Source organism: Opisthocomus hoazin, chromosome 14 (assembly GCF_030867145.1).
Source record: "Opisthocomus hoazin isolate bOpiHoa1 chromosome 14, bOpiHoa1.hap1, whole genome shotgun sequence".
In the NCBI taxonomy this organism is placed as follows: Eukaryota; Metazoa; Chordata; class Aves; order Opisthocomiformes; family Opisthocomidae; genus Opisthocomus; species Opisthocomus hoazin.
Window position 1 is genome coordinate 13,168,508 of NC_134427.1, and position 22,011 is coordinate 13,190,518.

General features: G+C 40.3%; 1 protein-coding gene across 2 annotated transcripts; it reads right to left on the minus strand.

Annotated features, from left to right (window-relative positions):
• Nucleotides 1-271: 271 nt before the first annotated feature.
• On the minus strand, nt 272-13,884 carry SLITRK4 (SLIT and NTRK like family member 4). 2 transcript variants are annotated; one of them, XM_075435551.1, is made up of 2 exons: nt 13,818-13,884; nt 272-11,003 (listed from the first exon to the last, which is right to left on the minus strand). In XM_075435551.1, exon 2 carries the CDS (start codon nt 10,951-10,953, stop codon nt 8,440-8,442), a length of 2,514 nt encoding a protein of 837 aa, XP_075291666.1. In that variant the 5' UTR covers nt 10,954-11,003; nt 13,818-13,884; the 3' UTR covers nt 272-8,439. The 2 variants fall into 2 exon arrangements, with proteins under 2 accessions (XP_075291666.1, XP_075291665.1); XM_075435550.1 differs by lacking the exon at nt 13,818-13,884 and adding an exon at nt 13,326-13,466.
• Nucleotides 13,885-22,011: the final 8,127 nt, after the last annotated feature.

A 22,011-nucleotide genomic window follows, 5' to 3' on the forward strand; every position in this document is an offset into this window, starting at 1 on the left:
GAGGTCCCAATATTATTGAAAAATACGAGCGATTTTATTATTACAATGCTGATGTTCTTTTTGTAGGGAATGTATTTGCTTGTCTTTTTTAGGCTTATATATTTTCTTGCATATGGCTCAGAGCTGTGTTGCTCTGTATAGAGAAAACAGGCCTACTTAATGGTCGAAGAAGACAAGTATACAGAAAGGAAATCCCAGTTTATTCACTTTCAGTGATATTTCTCAATCTGAACAACAGAGTACTATGTACAGTACAATGGTATTCCCCTTTTGAAATGGATTACATGCTGATAATGGTCATCATTTGCATACTGCTTTCATTTTGAAAGCACATTATAAACATAAGGGAATCCTTACCAACACGCTTTACAATATATAATCCTTACTATCTTTGCTGTCATATGCTCAAGTGGTATAAATTACTTGACAAAGCTACACAGAGCAACTGCATCATGCTGTTGTTCTTCTTGACCATTATATCTGCTAGTTCCTAACTATGTACGTGACTATTGCAACAAAATCATAAAATGAAGTTCATGACACGCTCCAACAGCTAAAGTGAAACTCCATATTCTAGGGGAAGCTACTTAAAAGAGAAAACATCTTAGTGTTTCCATAGCTTATGTTCTTGAGAAAGGATTACAGAACAGGGACCTTATTTGCTGGCAGTATCCCAATTCTCTCAAAGTACTTCCTGAATATTTCACCCAGTTGAGGCAAAAGTAATTTTCATTGAACAAAAAGAAATCTTAAATATAGGATATTCATGATGTTGTTCTTTATTTACATCTTAGAAAACCATGGGAATCAAAAGCAAAGTTTTTTGCTGTTCATTTGGACACAATCTCCTGATCAGATTTGTAAAACTACCAATTTATTGAACGAATTCCAAAAGTATGGAATTTCATGAGGATAAAACAGTGCAACCACATGGCAATATTTAAGAAAGAAACTATAAGAACCCCAATTATTTCAAAGTGTTAACCCTATCCAAAGACATCACCTCTTATCTGACATTTATTGCTAACATTTTCAGTACTAACTGATGTAACTGCCATTAAAGCAAGCAGAAAGGGAACATTCAAAACCTTGCATTTAATTTCTACCACACAAAAGGCAGCAAGATAGCTAGGATGTATCTTTGCAGCTGAACTGTGCCCTCAGCTGCATATGTGAGTTCTTTGGCTCCCAGGGCATATTCTAACCCAAGAATGGAACAAGTTGAAATGCTGCATGCTAAAAATATAAACCAACTGCTTGCTTTCTCTCTCTCTTAGTAAAATACTTTCTAAATACAGATATTACCCAACAATGTGGCCATTCTTTAAAATATCTGGGTTTTTTTTCAACGCTAAAAAATTAAAATCCAGCCTATTTTGTTTTTCAGAAAAAGATGAAAGATCTTCTCCCACCCTTCTCCACAAAAGTATTTTTGGGTACAAGCAAACACAGATCACACATACACGAGACTAGTAACCTGGAGTCTTATTTGCAGAGTGTAGACAAGAAGAATACCCTGTTGAGAAGGACTCACAGAGTCTATGAAATCCTGCCAGGGAGCAAGGAAATCTGCTGTTATGGTACGTTGTTTCCAGTAGTTTCTTGCAGTGAAGAGCTCAAAACCTGTCAAAACACTCGGCCCTTTGTGACTATGCTCATTAACCTGTACTTACTGTGCAGCGGCGCATATTCAGATGTGAGCATTAATGCATCTCATGAAGAGGGACTCCACCAAAGAAAGTGCTCAACAAACATTAGATATGGCCCATCCACCACACCCAAACAGCATTCAATGTACACACAAATGTATCCACATCTCATTTAAAAGCCTTGTTAAGAAATATGCATCACATCTGGTTTAACCTAAATAATTTGTCCAAGACTCTGCAGTGAATAGTGACACCAAAACCTAGCTTGGGTAGGATTTAGCCCACCGACTGACTGTCAGGATTCAGTTGACTGATTGCCATTTACTTTACACTGTACACCTTACAATCATGAAAAGCCATGATTGTCCAGCTTCAAAAGCCCAGCATGAATCTTCCTAATGGAAGCTTAAACGATTTCCTACTCCTCTCTGTTTTGAATCGTACATCTGACATGACTCAAAAACCATCCATGAAAGTCTCCTACAATTTGCCTTTTTTAGTTGTTTTTTTTTTCAAAATGACAAATCCTACTCCTTTTCCTCTTTGAAAACTGCTATTAACCAATGTTTAGACAAACAGTCAGCTGTGAGGGACTGGGGACACTGAAGGTGAAGTGAGAACATGGGGTGGAAGGATGGTCTGGAAGGTCATAGTGCCCACATTTCTAGAAAATTACACAAAATTGAATCAAGAAATGAAATATTTGCGGATGAGGGAAACCGAGGAAGACTTCTTTGTTATTATACATATGCAAAATGACTACTAAACCATAGAAAGATCACTTTTTGTTTTCTGGTTAAACAAAGACCAAAGGGACAATGATGTAACACTTGCTTACAGTGTTTTAAGTGCTTTACAGTATTTTAAGCCTTTGCGTACACACGCACTGATGTATATATACATTTATATACACACATATGAAAAATTCAGATTTATTACCAGCTTGTTCTTCTTTCCTTATCTCATTGTTATTTATGCTCTTAAGAAATTATTTAGTGTTAAATGACTACAAAAATTCCCAGCAAGAGAATGGAAAGTCAATACAATACAGCATTAGTCTGTTATTAATGACTGGTATTTTTAAAGTAACAGACTGCTCAAAATGTACCATTTTCAGACAATAAATAAATTATCTCAAGTATTAGTAATGAACACGGATAAAATTAACAGTAAAATAAAGACACTTGCAATAAAGTCCCTACTTACTGAGAAAGAGCAGGGTAAGTTTATTCCATTATAAGGGGGAAATAAATTGTATAGTTAAGATAGCATTTTGATTTTATGTGATGTATATCTCAAGTCTATGTGTTAAACAGCAAATTTAAATAGTTTTGTATCCATAGTACATCTACAGGGTGCCCACAGCTCTTGAATCATTGTAGAGTTCCACTGACATCAAAAGGACACAGGACTGCACCTACTTGATATTCTGCCCTATGGTTATTTGAAACTAATAACAGCTTTACCACACAAATCAACAAAGCAAAAAGGAAGATTATATTTTATTTCAAGTAAAAAATTATTTAGTTTATTTTTTATTTCCATGACAGACATATCAACTTCTCATCTAATATGGTAAATTTCTGCTTTTGTGTTCATGAGGGTAAGGCTGATTTGATTCCATTGAAGACTGCTGAGTTAGTCTGGATTTAGACTGGTAAATTTCAGAGATTAGTTTGTCCCTGAGCATTAACATTCCTGGTTTTATTTTTCGAGACAGCATCAATCACAATACATAAGGATTAATGAACTGCAGTTATAAATAAAGACTAAATAATGGACAAATATATTAACAGAAAACTGCCAAGTTCCTCTACATTCAGGAAATCAGTGCATGCATATTGTTTTCAAAACATCAATACTTATTCTTGATTCTCAAGGGGTTTTTAGAAAGAAATTCTATGGAATATGTATAGGCCTTTTTCAATTACTGCTGTGGGTTTGCTTCTAATGTTACACTGCAACGGGCAGTGAAAAACATCTGTATCAAGTCCTGATTTTCTAGTCCGTGTCACATTCTGATTCTCATTCACCACCAATATAATGCACGTTAAATCCTAGACAACAGGGAATGTTTAATCTAGATGTTAATTCTGTTCCTGCTCTTCTCCCCTCACATGAAGATTTTTATTAGGCTTTGTAAAACATTCTTACTGCAAAATCTAAATTTGGAAGTTAAACTATCTAAAGAAGTCTTTTCACCTTTTATTTATAAAACTAACCTAACGAATTAAAATGGTCTATGGATTGACATGATTCTTTTTGCCAAGGATAAACTAACTTTTATTTCCTCTGAAAAATTGTCTTATTTGAAATGATTAATGAGAAGGGAGCAGAATCAAAACAGATGCCCCTAGCATTACATGATTGTTTCCCTAAGCACTTCTGCACTGAATATCTCAGAATCCAACTGAAAACTAAATTCTGCTTGTGTTACTAATGTAAAAAAAATCACTGACTTTGGAGGGATTATTTGTATAAAAGAGGTGAGGAGAACTTTGTTAGACAACAGAAAATGGGAAAAACTTCCATAAAAAATAAAAACAAATTGTCAAGGTGATTAGAAAACATTACTGTTTAAATACTTCATATATTCTCTTTCATCCATATACAAATGATCCGAAAGAGAACATTACAGGCACTTAACAAAGTCTAGTTTCAGAAATACAGTAGTACCAAACAATTTTATTAATATTTCATAAATATTTTTAAGTCTACTCTGGCTAATATTTTGATGTTACTGAAGGCAAACAAAATTCATAAACAATAGCTTTCTGTGTTTTACATTGGACTGGATGTTATAAGTAACTGTTTTAATTATAAACTAACCTAGAATAGTAATGATCGAAGGAGGGTAAAACCAAGACATTGTGTTTTCTTTACTTTATTTCAAAATAGAGTGATTATAAATACATTCTTGTTATATTTGCTTCCCAACTCTTTGGATGCAACCAAAAAAAAAAACCACCTCACTGTGCTCATTTCATACAGTATCAATGTACAAATCATGCAAATAGATATTATACCATCAAATTCTGGATGTCTTTTGTTGGTTCTGAAACATCTGTTAACATTATTCACAAGGCCATGCCTTTTATAATTTATGTCATCATTATGGCTTTTGTAAAAGAAACATTTAAAAAAAGATTTTTATACTAGATTTCTATATTATTGTCAATCTTGAACACTAAATGCAAAATGTAAATCGCCTAATGGTCTTGCGTTCTTGCACCACGGTAGTTGCTTTCTGATAAAATTGCACAATTTTTTTTATTTTTCAAGGAAACAATTACACTTTATTGATTTAATATAAAAAGGGAAACTTCTTTGTAATACAATGAAGACAACAGATTGTTAACACGTTCACTGATTTAGTTTATGTCTATGGGTCTTAACAGCCATTTTACAAGCATGGCCACTCAAACCAATATAATGAACAAATAGATCTATTAAGCCACATCCGAAGAGTCACTTGCCCAGCTGACTGACTATAGATTTGAATGGACATTACACTAAAACCGCTGTGCAGACACATACGCTGTTTCAAAACATGGAGGAAATAAACTGACATTAAGGTTGTCATTCAAAGTAAGTTTCACAGAAATATAGTGTTTTGCCAACTTCTGCATTCTTCACTCACACTATTATGCCTACATATTGCACCATATATGTAAAACACTTACAAACAAGTTCTACAGGAAGGTCCAGATTTTGCAACCTTTATTAATGCTGGTGAACCTACACTCAACTGCCTAATCTAAAAGAGTCTCTGGGCTCTATGTATTATACACGATGTTTCTGAGCTAGCTCTTTTTTGAGTCAATGACAAAACTCTATCTAAGCCCCACTGTTGGGCAGGTGTTTAATTCTTAGTTCATGAATAGCACCTCTGCACATGATTTAGGTTGAGCTTAAACACTTTACTGGATTGGGACCTCAATGAGCAAGAAAATTTGACCCAATGTAACGGTACAGAAAAACGATTCAGTTCTTCCTCTTTTGATCAGTGAATAGAAGACCTCGCCACCAAAAAAAAAAAACAAAAACAACCAAAGCAAAAAACAAAACCACAACACAAAAGAAAATGAAAACAAACCTCCTCAATTTTTTAGCCAAGGAACTTATGATCATTTATCATCGTTCTTTTAACTCAGGCCAACACAAGGCATAAGCACATCAGTTTTAATATCACTTAAAAATATTAGCTTATTTGCTATTTTCAATATTTTTAACGCATGCCTCTTAAGAGAAGGGTATGGGACAAGACAGTCTCTGACAATTCACCGCAGTGCATCAGAAGCCTTATGCATTAGCAAATCCCAGTGAATCTTGACACATCCTCACAGCCGTGCAGCACTGTGCAGAACAGGCACAGTGACCCATTATTCTCAGCCTACTGCTGGAGCCATTATAGCCTATTATGTCAGTGCATCTTCAACACTCCTTAATCCACAGACTCTTGACTCAATAGACTCAGATGTCCTTATTCAAGTCTTGGTTGCATATTGCATCATCAGGCAACCAAGAACTTTTTATGCTAGAAATGCATATATAGATAGTATCCATGTCCAGAAAATCCCTATGACATCCTGCATGAAGTCAATTATTGTGCATGGATAGCAGCAGCTTTTTAGAAAGAAACTCAGCCATTAATTTATCTGTTACAATTTTGTTATCTAAAGTTGTGTATGTATCTTGTAGTATGGAGAAAAATAATAAACCCACCCTCTTTCTAAGTTACAAGAGTACAAACAAATGTCTGAAAGTAGAAAAATGTTCCTGTTTTGCTTTCTTTTAAATAAAGGAGCAGTGCTTTTTTTTATATATATAAACTTAGTTAAAATTATACTGCAGGCTGTTTGCCAAGTATCACTCCAGAATAAAAATTTCACAGCAGTGTCATAAAGCTCTGAAATTAGAGGTTTACAATGGAAATAGCTGACACAGCCTTCTCCACAGTATTGTTATTTGGTCTTGCTGTAATATTTGCTAGTTTCAAATTCATGAAAAACATTCATGTTTATATCCTATTAATCTTAATTGATTTGTGTATTGATTATAAAAGGGGGGGTGGCAGTTCTGGAAGAAAAGGAGATAGAGGGTCCAATCCAAAGCTCATTGAAAAGAATGAAAAAAATCCTTTTCACGTTAAAGAACTTTTGTTAATCTCATAGTATAGATTTGCTCTATGATGCTTTACCAATGTATATCCATTCTCATCTCAGGGTACCATCTATAAGTGAGATACAGTGGGGATTTTCCATTCTCCCGACTACTTATTTTTCCTAGCTATTCAGATTCAGCTTTCATAAAGGCAAGTTTTTACTCTCTAGGTATGAGCTACACAATACTCTGAACTGACCACTATATTCATTTTACACTGTGGTTTTAAATAGACATGATTTGCCATATTGTTCACTGTTCTGATCATTTTTTTCTCTGACTGACTGCAGCCAGACAGATAATAAGAACAGAAAACTTATGCATACACAATTAAAATGTTACCTTTGCCATGAATTCCTGTATTTGTAGCGAAAACTATTTAGATTAAGCCGTAGAACCCTGAAAAGCAAGACAACTGACGGCAAATACTTGCCTGAGACACAATACTAAAAAACTAATGACTATTTTAAAATGCACCATTGGTAACAAATCTCAAATAAGATAATATGCTAATTTCACAAGAATAATACAGAACAATTTTATTATTATTATATCTGATCACTTAATTCTGGATAATTCTATACATTACAGCCCCAGTTTCTGTTTGGTATATTGTTCTGGTTTTATTTATACTGAATGATTAATGCATTGTGATCAGCTAAACAAGTCAGGCATATTAAATACATATTAAGGAGTACATATTTTTCCTATTTAGTATACAAAGTATTTCATAAATATGAATTATATTACAAAAATAGTTTCTGCTACGCTCACATAGTAAGCACTTTGAAAATTTTGGACAACCTGCTGGGGTTGCAAGTGTTTCACGTAACTGAGAAGGAACTCTAGTTTTAATTAGAGATGAGTCTTGCAACAGATTCTGCATAAACATCAAATATTTTCTTCAGATGCCACAAATACTGCAGAACTCAGTTTGAACTATTTTCTTTCTTTTTTTTTTTTAATTCTATGTATAGACATGTATGCTTCAAGTGGTCAAATTTATTTCATAGGTATGCAATGCATGGTATATTTTAAACAAATATTTGCACAATTTAACATTGTAATTCCAGTGGTTTCAAGATGCAGGCCATAAATGTAACCAATTTACACATACTACCAAATGTTCTCTCTTTGCATGCTTGTTACTTTTCAGATAATCTTTAAACAGTGCCATTACAACACCACAAATCAAAGGATTACTCCAGTTCCACCAACTTAAATCCACGTGCAGGATGAAGGATCCAGCTGAGGTACAAATACCAGTACCAGATTTCTTGTGTTTGTTCTAACAAATCACAAGGAGACGATGGTTTTGCATTTAAGGTACAAAACATATATGCCTCTTGAGGTTAAACTCAGTGTAATGTGTATAAAGCATCCCTTTGGCAATAGAGTTTGAAGTATCCCTACAGGATTCCACAGGGCATGAGCTTTATGTAGTAAAATCTATTAAGGAAATGCTCCTCTACTTGACATATCATATGCAGATACAGTTAATCAGACACCCTTGGATACACCTGCCTCTATGCCTATCAATATAATATAGTATTTGGAAGTTAAAAGTCAACAAAAGGCACTTTCATCATTAAATAAATGTCCTCTGCAGGCAATAAGATTGCATGACCTATATTTTATTCAAAGCTGTTTGTTCTTCAAGGACTTGTAGGTAGTCAGGTGAACCTTGAAGTTTAGCTTTTAGTTCAAAATATTCACTTTTTCTTTGTTCTACTACAATTTTACTATGATTACCACCTATTAGAGATTTCTTGGGTTTTTTGTCTTGTTGTTTCTCTGGATAACGTATTTCAAAGCCACTGACCCCTATGCTGTTGTATTCTTTTTTACTTTCAAGAAAATTTTGAATAAATACATTGGAATCCCTCCCAGGGAATAACTCATCCAGTTCATCGATGGTGCTAAGTCTTTTTCTGGTATCCACATGCAATAGATCTTTCTCCTTGTCATTAATATTTCTCAGAATGACTTTTTGCCCTGGTGGGTCAGCAAATGTGAAGCCCGTTTCAGTCTCTTTTAAGCCACAGGTGTGACTTTTGCTCATCTGCTCAATGGTTTGAGGAATGAAGGCTTCTGCATCTAGTCTGTCTTTTTTGTTTGACTTGTGATCGTGCTTTCTTAGCTGCAGTTGCATAGAACTGCATTCTTGATTTCCAATGCCTTCATGCTTTACAGTTGGTTTTTTGTTGCGCCGAAGCACAAAAACAAGAAGACAAAAAGCAACAAACACTGTTAAAATAAGCACAACTAATATGCTTAAGATTAGGATGGACAACGGAACTGGCCCACCAGGAGGACTCCGAACTGGTCCCAGTGGTGTTGTGAAAATAACAGCCGGCATAGGACTAGTGAACAGAGCAGATGGCTTGTTTAAAAGTTTAGGACAGAGGATCTCATTTTTCAGAGACTTAAGTTCAATGTTAGCAAACTGTACAGGCGTTTCACACTTCAATTCCTTTACCACAATACCTTCATTTAGCTTTTCAAGCCACAGCTTTAAAGCAACTAAATCACAAGTGCAGTCCCATGGATTACCTTCTAAATCAATTTGTGTAAGAGATTTTAGCTGATCAAGAACACCACTTACAGGTAAATACATGAAATGATTGTTCCTCAGATTCAGTCTAGCAAGTGGTGCACCAGCAAAAATGTATGCTGGCAAACTTCGTAGAAGATTGTTGTTCAGGTAGAGCAACTGCAAATTTGGCATTAAGTCAAAGGTGCCTGCTAGGATTTCTTTGATAACATTGTATTCCAAATACAGATATTGTAAGTTGTGGAGGCCAGCAAACATTTCTGGGCTCAGACGCTCTATCTGATTGCCATTGAGATACAATCTCCGTAGATTTGTAAGGTTGCGGAAAACTTCTCCTTTGATCACTGAAATCCGATTGCTGCCTAAATGTAGCAAATCCAGCCCCTCAAACTCAGTGAAATCTGTAGTGTCCACATCCTTAATATAATTGCCATTTACATGCAGTTTCTTGGCATTTAAAGGTTTTGGTATCAGTTCAGCCATTGAGTCTATATTTCTTTCTTGGCAATTTACACTTAATCCCAAATCTGAAGGATGCGTTTTGCAAACACAGGGGACTGGACAAGGAGTTAAAGGAGGCACCCTGGTCTGGTAAGATACGATTTGACTGAGATTGCGATTAGACAGTGCTTTGCCTGCTACTATCCCCGAGATCTTAGAAGGATTTGTAGTCTTTGGCGGCTTTGTGACTAATCTGTGTACTGACATTTGAGTGGTGTGGCCGTTTGGTGTGCTGTAACCGGGCTCCAGCTGTGAGGGAGGTAGAATGCGCACGTCAAAATCACTCCCTGTCCCCATGGAGCACAGCTCTTGCTTGTTCGTTTCTTTCAGCAGTCTTCCATACAAGTCACTGGGTGTTTCACAGATAGCTTCTCCAATGTAGATGTTGTAGGGCATGTTCTCCAGCCACGCTTTCAAAGGCAACAAATCACAAGTACAATTCCAGGGGTTATCTTCCAGCTGCAATTCGACAATTCGCCCAATGTGTTCCAGAACTCCAATGTATGGAAGTTTCTGTATTCGATTCCCTCGTATATCCAGATGGGTTAGAGAAGCAAACCGAAAAATGTTATCAGGAAGAAATGAAATCAGATTGTCATTAAGGATCAGGACTTTCAACTTGTGAAGCTTATTGAAGGCTCCCCGTTCAATAAACTTAATTAAATTGTAGTCAGCTTGGAGATACTCCAAGTTCTCTATGCCAAGGAAAGTGTCAGCTCGGAGAATCTTTAATTCATTGTTGTTCAAGTGCAACTGTTTTAATGCACTAAGACCCATAAAGGCCCCTCCCTCAATGTTCTGTAACTTATTATTACCCAGTTGCAAGGACACTGCATGTGTAAAATTAAGAAATGTATTTGGATATAGAATAATTAGCAGGTTGTTTTGAAAGTTGAGGTGGTAAAAATTAGACCATGGTGGTTTAAGCTGATTTGGTCTGTAGACTGCAACCTTCTCACAGTTGACATAGAGTACATTCTCAACTGACACACAGGAGCAAACATTGCAAATTTCCACAGATATATCAGCATCTGCAGTTGTAGAAGAAACTGGAGATGACAGAACCAGAAAGAGCCACAGAAACATCTTCTTGTGATCAGCAAGCAACCTTAGGCTCCTGAACAAAGACAAAGAATCTGAAGAAGAGAGAAGGAAAGAAAAAAGAAAACATTTTTCAGTTGTCATTGTTCCAAAACATCATTTGGATTAAAAATAGTATTTCACTGAGCTACTGTACCTGCCAAGGATTATAGATAAACTACAAGCACTGAATTTAAAATAATGTGAAAGATTTTAACAACCAAACAAATACACGGGAGTGAGAATGATTTAAAACACGGAATGGAAATCTCTATAGACAAATAACTCTGAGGTCTGTCAAACACATTTCTCTCTCTTGTACATGCCAAATATGCATAACTAACAAATTAAAATAACCAAAGTAGATTCCAATTGTATGCATATTTACTCGCCTCAATCCTGCACTGCTCATATGTTGCTGTGTATTTCAGGGATATTAAACACAAATGCTGATGTTATGCATGCCCAAACTTCTGGGTTGGGATATCGTAATATAGACAGGATGAAGATGCAGACATAAAAAGCAATTTCGATACTCAGTCTATGCATCTATAGCATCAACACATACAGATTATCAGATGTACAATAACAGTGAGATTCACTCAAGGGATACATAGGCATGCACACACATTGTTTTCTGTCACTTATTACACCTAGTTTAAATAAGTAGGTGGTAAAATGATCGCAGAAATACAATGAACTATCCACAAAACAAGAAGGATCAGCTCTGGGTGACCAATGGAAGCACACCGATACGGAAGAATCACGCACAGGCATACAGCCCCATCCCCAGGATTAACAAAAATACCGTAACTTGCAGGGCAAAACAAAGTCACAGTTCACCAGCCTCACACTACTGACACATGAGAAGAACTTTTTTAAAAACTAAAAAATTATGTAATTCGCTCTTATCCCTGCACTGATACAGAGGTGGCTTTCAAGAACCCTTCACATATAGTCAGACCAGCTGGGCTGCCATTTTTTACGCAGAAGAACTGGAGCCACAGCGTTTCCTCTGAGTTAGATGGTAGCTTTTTTTTTAAAAAAAACAAATCAGTCAATTATCAATACGTTGCTCCCTCCACCCTCCTCATTCCCCCTATTTCCCAACTTGTCCCTATCATTTCCTGCTGTGGGAAGCCACCGAGTTGGCAGGAGGGAGTCAGGATGGAAGTGGAGAAAGCAGAAGCCAGCTGGAGGGAGGAGAATAGGGCTGGAGGGAGCCGCAAGGAGCGGAGGATGCGCCGGGGGATCTGCAAGGGAGGACAGAGGAGGGATGGGGGAGGACAGAAGGACAAGAGGGGGAGGGACAGCCGAGAGGAGGCAAGGAAGGAAGAAGGGAAGGGATGGCTGAAGGGGTCAAGGAGGCCGCGGAGAGTGACCGCGGGGAGAAGAGGGAGCGAAGCAGCCGCTGGTGATCCCCGCAGGCTCCCAACCCCGGCCGCGGCGAGCGAGCCCGCGGGGGGGGGGCCCTATGCCCCCGAGCCCCCATCGCTCCATCTCCCTCCCCCTCCCAGGCTTCTTCCCTCCGTATCCCTGCCTCGTCCACGCTCGAGTCCCCCCTTCTTGCCCGGCCCCGGGGCCCCGGCCGGCGCTGAGGGGGGAAAACCGCCTGCGCTGCTCGTGACTGGCGGCGGGTCGGCGAGCCCTGCCAGGAGTGCAGGCACTACCGCAATTTTTTGCCGCAGCCAGCTCGACCGCTGCCGGCTCCCCTCTGTCGCGGGCGCCCCGTCGCCCTCTGCCTCCCGGCGGGGGAAGGCGGGAGGGACGCGGGCACGCACATGCCGCCTGGGAACTGGCACGGCGCGGCGGTGCAGCCCAGCATCGCTTACACCCTCCCTTCGCAACAAGGCACAACCGTGGCCTCCGCCGCCAAATGCTCCCCCCACCTCCTTCGGCACCTTTGCAAAGTCCAGCCCGCAGCACATTCACACCGCACCCCCCTCCCCCGCCTTCCCCCGGCCCCACTGCACAGATCCTGCCCCCCCCCCCCTCCGTCCCTCCCACACCTCCAGCGGCTTATCCAGGCCGCCGGCCCCAGTCCCGCTCCCCCGAAAAGGACGGGAGCGGGCAGCGCTGTGCCGGGTGCCGCTGGCCCGGGGCTCCGGCAGGCGGCCGGCTGGCAGGGAGAGGCGATGCAGGGAGGCTCCGGCAGGAAGCCGCCTTCGCCTCGTCTCCCCCTCCCCCCTTAAAAAAACAGCAGTAATTATTACAGCAATGAAAACAAAACCTTCGGAATAACTAAAGAAATTAAAACGCCAACGCAAAAGCAGCCATACCCCCCCACCCCGCCCGCACTCACACTCCCGGCGGGGCAGCCGGCCGCCCCCGGCGATGCTCCCGGCAGCGCTCCGCGGCCAGCCCGGCACCTTCCCTACCTCGGCGGCCGGGGTCTCCACGGCCCCGCTCCGCTCCGCTCCGCCGCTCTCCCGGCGAGTTCTCCCCTCCGGCGGCTCCGCACATGCACCGAGCGGCGGGGGCAGCCAGGCGCCCGCCCGGGCCAGCACCCCTGGCCGCGCCGGGCGCCGACGCGCGGAGCGAGGCGAAGCCCGGCGCTGCGGTACCCCGGCGGGCTCCGCCGCATGCAGCGACCACCTCGCTGAGCCCTGCCCCGACACCGCGGTCCCCCGCACACATGCGGGGAGAGGATCCCTCTGCACACGGGCGCCCGCTCCCATCGCACTGCTCTCGCCCACCCCCTGCACGCAGAAAGCCCCCTCCCCTTCGCCACACGCGCGCTCGCGCACACACATGCACGCACGCACCGAGCGCTCGGGCGCTGCTTTGGAGGGGAAGGAGACGCCGCTCCGGAGGGAGCAACCGCACCGCACCGCATCGCAACCGCGGAAGCCCCGCCGCGCCGCCCTCACCTTTCGCGGGGGGCCGCCGGGCTGCGCCCCCGCGGAGCTAGAGCCCGTGCTGCGGGGCGGGGGGGGGGCGCCCCCCGGAGCGGCAGAGCCGCGGTAGCGCGCGGGGCGCCGTGGGGCTGCCATGGGCGGCGCGCGGCAGCTACAAGTGCAGCGCGGGGCGCAGCCGGCACGGGGCCATCCCGCCCCCGCTAGCCCGCCCCGCGCCGGGCTGCACTGCTCAGCTCCGCGGCGGGGAAGGAAGGAAGGACTCTCCCCCCCATCTTTTCTGACGATTTCCCCCCCCCTCCTCCCCTCCCCCCCTTGAAACAAAAGTAGAGATGGAAACTGAGTGGGCAGGGTGGTAACGTTTGATGCGTTTAATGTGAATTGCAATTATGGAAAAAAATCGCCGTGAGGAGATGTACGCGACCCGTTCTTAAGACAACACAGCTATTTGTGTATCATCTCGTTTTTTTGGTGGTTAGGTGAAATTCTGCCTCTGCTTAGGTAACAGCTGCAGTCTGATGAAAAAAATCCTCTAATGTTATGCAGTTGTGCAAAACAGATTCCGCTAATTAAGAAGTCCTACTTACTCTGCCTTTCATAACATACTTCAAAATGGTAACGAATACCTCCAAACAAGGTGACATCGCTTTCCAAGGCAGAAGAGTCAGTTAACCAAAATAAATCTTGCAAGGGGAGTTCCGCGGCTTGTCCTTTGCCATGAATGTTAACATAATTCAGTTAGAAAACTGTTTATGTGTTGTACACATACCAATTGTGAGTGCTGGTTCTGGGCAGTAAACATCAGGGAATGGAAAACGGCAACTGCTTTCTTCACTTACAGCAACGAAATAAATAGCTTGCTCCAAAGGCTGACTGCGTGTAATTGAAATAATTGCAAAATGTTATTTTGCATTAGGCAGATAGACTGATACCTGAAAACAAATGCAGCTGAGACATCAATAATTTGCATATCACAACAGAACTGAAAGTGATCTGTGATTAATATTCAGCCAATTAAAACCTGAAGTCTTTAAAATGTAAACTCTCTTAATTATTGAACCGTTAACAAAGTACTGTTCACATAAAAGGGAACGCATGTATATAAAGGGCCCAGTTTAGAAGGATTTGCATATCGTTTAAGCTGAATTTTTCAAACTCTATGTAAATAGACTTATGGAATAGAGAGCAAAACTCTAGAATAAAATTCATGTAGGAAGATACCTGGTTTACAAGTCTATTTTAACAACAGACACAGAAAAGCAGGCGTGAAGATCAAGGTGCCAGTTTTGTTTAACCAGCTACATTAAGCTGGATGTTAAACTAATTCCTTGCTTATTTAGTAGGTGAAAGAGCAAACAGACAGTATCAGAGACAGATCACTACTCCCACTACCATTCAAACAACTGCTTAGACACCGAATCAAAAACCAAACAGGGAGCAGAGTGAAAGGACCATGTTTTAACCAAGTAAACCGTGACATGAATAACTATTTAAGAGAACTGAAATTGCACTATAACTAAATAATTCTTGATGTTTCTATTCTAAGTGGCTGTTAACATTGACATATGTTTATGGTGTTGTAGAATTTATCTGAGAAGGAAACTTCGTTATGTGACACAATTTCATTATTAGGGTTTTAGTATGTTGTATTTTTATATTTATTTCTAATTTACAGTCACAACAAATAACTCCTTCTCCAAATCTTATTTAAGTGGTTTCTAAGCTACTTGTCCTAACCTATAACATGTCAAACTCACTAAAATTTAGTCTTTTATGTCAGCACAACAGACCAAACCAAACTGAGGATAATTTTAAAGTATAACATAAGCATAACCTTAAGGTCAAGACTGTGATCCAAGACAATGACGTGCTTAAGGAAAAAATCACATTCAGGGTTACATCCTAGCAGTACTTGGTTGTACCCCTTTCTTTGAGATCTGGCTAGAAGTTCTGTCACCATCAGTAGAGATTTTCTGTGTAGCCAGATGGTAGATAGCGATTGGAAGACAGCCGATACAGAAAGGGCAAGTTGGATTATCAGGTCTGGTTCCCTGAAGTTTACAAGATTACTTCAGGCTACAAACCACGCCCATTCTTCTCATCTCTAACCTTTTCTTAGATTTCCTGCTGTGATGGACCTTCATTCATCTCTTGATTTTTTTCTCTGTCTGTCTGTCATTTGCCAGAGGAGCATATATTTTTCCTTTTTCAGGTTCGCAAAAGGAGACCGAAAGCTAACAAGCTGATAGATGTCACATGATTTTCTGCAATGAGAGGTATCTGAGGAAAAAGTAGTAATCTGAGATATACTACTTCCCACCCAAGGAGGCACACACGTGTTGGCATTCAGTAACAGTACAATTAGTTTAGCTATATTGTCATTACCATATCTAAGTAGAAGTTCTTCAGAGAGAAAAGTAATTTTTACTCTTGACTACTGAAATTCATCACACAATCTTCTCAGAAATTACAGAAACCTATTTAGATCTGGTTTGCTTTTGAATTTTTGTGAGAGCTCCTAAACAGCAATTCTCAACACACAGACGTGCTTGGTCACCTCCATCTTCCAATTTCCTTCTGAGCTGATGCAGGATTTTGAGACTGAAACTGTGCTTTATGTGTGTTCAGTCTGCCAGGAGAAAAATGTTCCTGTAGCAGAATCATCGAAATGCAGAGGCCAGCTGAGATGCGGAATCAACTGCTCACAGCTTGAAACCTTGGGGAGCGTTTTCCTCAAGCTGTTCAGCACACACGCAAAAAAGACTTCAGCTGAAGTCGAGAGGGGTTCTGCACAAGAAGTTGCTTTGTTTTTTCATCCACAGTAATTTTCTGAGCGAGAAATGAACTGATAGAAAACAGGAGCTAAACATCATACTCATTCGTGGGCATTTCCAAGTACTCTTTAAGATATAGCATCTGAACTCAGGTTGCATGTGTATACTTAAGCAGCAGGGAGGAGATGTCTTTGATACAATTGCCAAAGTCCTACTTTTATGCTACCTATGGTTGCATGGGCATCCTAAATGCTTTTCCACAGGAACTGAGTTGCATTGTTCTGCTCTCTTGCCAGTTTCTCTGTTGTCATCCTGAAAATGAAATCAGGGTTAGCCCCTGGTAGTTTGAACTAAACAGAGATACTGATGACCCACACACCCGTGGCTCTTGAAATCAGAAGACCAAGACAAGAAATTGCAATTGCCGTGACCAGCAAGAGAACACGCTGTCCGTGTTCAAATGCTGACGTCTGTACTGGCCAGCTGTGAGCAAGCTTTGTGTACCCAGCTGTCAAAAACACACCTGGGAGAGAAGCAGTGTGCACACCAAAGTATTTGGGTTATTCTGTTTGAAAAGGTTCATGGCAAGTGTAGAAACTTATGTAAAAAGGCTCCAGAAATCAATGGGAATCCCTTTGGATCAGGCTGTATATTGTAGTTATTATGTAAGCACTCCGTGTTACACTCCCTTTTACCTAAAGAAAGGTGAAAATGGCCCAGAAGTTAATGTTGTGGCCCTTCACACAGGGCTCATGTAGAGAAGCAACTGCTTTGTTTGAATACTTAGAAAGCTGGTTAACAATCCTTTGAATAGGAAAGCAAAGGTTCACAGAATCACAGAATCACAGAATAGTAGGGGTTGGAAGGGACCTCTGTGGGTCATCTAGTCCAACCCCCCCGCCGTCTGTTTCTGGAGTTTCCATGGTTAAACGATTTCTGTTTAACAAGACTACAACACATTTCTGCTCCCAGATAAATTAGTAACAACTGCCATACTCAGTAAACAACAGCCAACACAGCAGAATACAACAATGACTGTGCAGCACTGTCTTGTAATAGGGCTTCAATTGATAGGACATAGCCTTTCGAGCAGGAAAAAATGCCAATAACTCCACCCATTGTCCCCGTCTTCTATGTATTTTGCCAGACTGTCAGTCAGAAGAGGGGGAGGGAGAGCATCCTTAAAAACTCTGTGTGTACTAGAGTCCCTGCATGTGCATCCTTTTAAAGGTACAGTGTGATAAGAAACAGTGCAAGTCAGGAATAGACTGAAGATAGACCCACTGTGAAAGAGCACTGTGCTAAATAAAGTGGAAAAAATGCTGTCAGATATATGTCTCTCCTTGGCTCCATATTATTTCCACCTAACTTACTCAATTTTATGCAGGAGCCCTCTACAATGTGCAACAAGTAACCCGTCACCTGCTCCAGGAAAGCGTCACCAGAGAAAACACTGAAATACATGCATCCCTTCAACAGGAACTGGCATGGAGTTTTCATTCCATCTTTTCCTTTGCAATGATTCATTTTCTTGAATGTTCAATAAAGTACGCAGGCTTCTGGTAGCAGGTCTGAACTCAACCTGTGAGGATGTCCACCTTCATAACACTACTCTTGCCAGATTTACTGTCGGGGCACTAATTTGCAAGATGTCCAATGCTTTACTTCTTTACTTTCTCTGTGCACATTTACTCAGGGGCTGTTCACACTCCAGCTCACTGTCAGAGGCTAAAGCCAAGCTTGGCCTGTCCTCCTGCCCACTGAGACAACGAAAAGCGTGAGACAAGAAGGCAAGGAATCTAATGAAAAAATGGATGAAGAACTTACCTGGGATATTTTTCTGTAAGATTGTATGATATAAGGTTAAATGTAAAACCCAGAAGAAACTGTTATTGTCCTGCCTGAGTCTCTTGTGTCAACTGCTCACGAAACTGATTTCTCAGGAAGAGTATTATATTTAGAATAAGGATTCCGTGTTAGAAAACTCTGACATTATTGAATACCTTGACTCATGAAATAACACTTCATCCTCCCTGAGTGAATGGCCTATTAAGTGAATAAAAGAACTATGCCCATGTACTGCAGAGAAAATTCAAAGAAATTTCACTGTGGTTGGAAATGATGGAGAGTAGGAAGGAAAGGCGTACTCTAAGAAGGATAAAAAATGTACTGTGTTACAAGGCTTGTTCTTTGTTTGCTCCTTATAGCTTTGTCTTCAACAATGGAGCAGGGAAAATCTTTCATGCTACGAATACCATACCTCTTAGGCTTCCAGTCAGGATTGGATGGGTTGAGGTCACTTAACAGAATGTGAATTTAGAATATTCTAATTTAAGGTCTCATTTCTCCACGTTTTCCTCACATGTAAGACTATTTCTGATTACCTTCTGGAATTCCACAGATTTAAATGGGCCTTCTCACATATGTAAACCCCCTCATTAAGCTACCTGCAAGCAGAAAAGTCTCTTACTTTACTGAGAAAGTTCAAGAGTAAAGCTTATAAGTATGATAAAAGAGAATAAAATATTTGTCATTCAATCTTTAGAATGAAAAACAAATACTCTGTTTTTTGCTGAGGCTTAGGCTGATGCTGGCTCTTGGATGAAGAGCTTCAAGCTGTGAGAATGTGGAACATGGAATAAGCACAGAGCAACTTGCCAGCTACTGTTGTCTCTTGACATGCTGGGAGAGTCATTCTCCAGCTACTGCAGTTCCTTTCCTCATCAGCTGAAACACCACTGTGGTAGAATGAATAGTCATCTACAGAAGAAATCATGTGCTTTAGACTTGTTGCTTGATTTAGGGAACAAGTTACACTAAGGGGGAAGTATCTGAAGCAAAATTAAGACATTGCATGGGTTTGTTCATTGCTCTACTTTAATCTGCTTTTGCTTCTGGGGTTTCTTTTGCAGCTGCCCTAATTTCCTCTACTTTTATATTTTCTATTAATTTCAGTTAAGGCCTCCATAGGCTCATGAGCTAACAGACTTTATTATTGTTTTTAAAAAAGCCGGCCTACACTATCTTTCCTATTGCCTCTAGACTATTTCAAAAGAGTGTAGGAACATTGTCTTTCAAGAAAGAAGAGAAACTGCAGCTACTTCAGTAACAGAGTGGTGAGATTTTTTAATCTAATGATTAAACACCAGTGCTGATCTCATGTAAACTGGCTTCAGGGAAGTGATGCTGAACCAGTAACCAAAAAAAAAGATGTTTTCTTTTAACATTTAAACATTTTGACACCAATCAAAATGATTAGGAAAGAGATTGTGGCTGAGAAGGGTGTCTCACCCTTTTTAAGAATTTCAGCCCTGCCAGGGTGGAAGGGGGGATGTCCTCTCGTTAACTGGCTGCATCACATAATGGTCTCCAAGGCCTGAGCAGCCAATCCTGACTGTTCCAACAGCAGCTAAAATGAAATCTTCCTCATCTTAGCAAAGGCTTAAGTACAGCAATATGTAGGGACAGGTCTGCTGCGTTCTTCACTGGATGGGTGCACCAGGGAACGGGAGCTGAACCGTCAAAAAGAAGATGGAAAAAACCACAAATGTCTTCAAAAATTTCAAGTTAGATTTTAAGGTGGGTAAAATAATTATTCGGGGCAGTGAAGTCTTTCAAATTAATATTTTTTTAAATTTCCTACAATTTACAAAGTATATCAAAAGAAAGAGAATTCTGACTATGTGACACAACTTGTAATCAGTGCTCCTAAGTGTGTCCCAGCTTCTAGCTACATGATGTGCCTGATATCTACAGATAAAACTGAGTCGGGTGCTTAGAAATCAATGACAGAGGTGTAAGTATATTAGCCAGAAGGGCCAAGTTCTGCTCATTTTTATATTTATGGGTTGGGCTTAAGAAAGAACGAAGGACTAACAGTCTGTCCTCCCTGTTTACCCTTATCATGTCCCTGCTACCAGCCAAAGGGTGTTGTCGTACTGTTCCCTTGTGCCATCTCTTGCACTTATTGTACCCTTCTTGAACCAACTCACTAACCTCAAAATAATGGCTTATTTAATCTCTTTGATGGGTTAGTTTTCAGCCAAATCCGTGAACTGAATTGGCTTGTAAAGAGCTCCTGTGTGTGTCAAAGCTGGTGTATGATTCGTGGTGGGAGTACCTAGCCACTTACAGGGTGAGAGAGAGATGGGGGAAGGTATGGGGGGAGAATGAATTGGACTAAACACAAAGCAACAGCATATGTTAAATGTTTTATAATGTCTTTTGCAGCTTCACAATTAAGTAAATTGATTTTTAATCAAAGTTTATCTAGAAAAGTAAGGGAGAAAAGTAAACTGTAGTTTGTTCACTCCACTAGAACCAGGTCTGGATTTTCTCACACTTGGACATTTTAAAATTTATAAAGGAAATATACCTTTTCTCCCCACAAGTCCACGAAATCTCATTTTTCAGAAGAAACATTTATGCTTATTTACTAAAGACTGAAAAATATCAAAGGCAGATTAAAGTGAAAATTCTAAACCAGTGGCTGAATGATGGAAACTTTGTAGTCCAAAGGAGAATTCTAGCCTTATTGGAATCCTTTTATCCCAAGAGGAGGCTATGCTTGTAGACACATTCAGTATAACCAAAGAAATAAGAACCATTGTCTTTGTTTAATAAGACCTGTGACCTGAATACTCTTCTCGTGTACAACATTTCAGGTCTTCTCCAAGATGTGAAGTTATAACCAGTCAGAGAAATCTGAAGCTATCATGCTCTGAACAGAATGGAAAATTTGCTTTATTAGAGAAGTGATTCATGTATTAACAAAGACACTCAGATATTCACATATCGATAAAGTAATTAAGAAGCACTGCAGACGGATGAACCAGAAAAAAATGACATATCGTAACAAGGGAGCCCTAGCAAGGATAGCATTAAATAACTGAAAAACAGACTTGAGTGACTGGAAAGAGCAGCAGAAGGGATAGTTTTAGGAAGCTTGTACAGTTTGGGAGGCTGGCTAGGAGTGCATGAGTAATATTCATAGAGACCTTTATCCACTAATGGAACTGGCAGAAGCTGACAATTATGACAACAGTAATGAACTTGGCTTATCTGTTTTAATACACCTTGTATGAAGAATTCAGAGAGAAAGAAAAAAAAGATTATTCTTTGGTTAGTTAAAATACCATAACTTCAAGGGATTCCCTTTCTGTTCACTCTGCATGGAAAATATACAAAAGCACTATAACTGCAGAACATTTAAATAGGTCATTTAAAATAGATCCTACAAAGTGAGAGAAAAAAAGAGTCCACCCTACTTTAAAGTCATTTTTTTTAACAAAAAATAAAGAGGATTACTTTCTATTATCTTTCATTCTTTAGAAGGCCAAGAAAGCCTGTAGATTTACTTTATGTGGCTATTTTGCCTTGAGATTAGCCCAAATGTGATGTCATCTTGATGTTTACAGATGCCAAGGGATCTATGA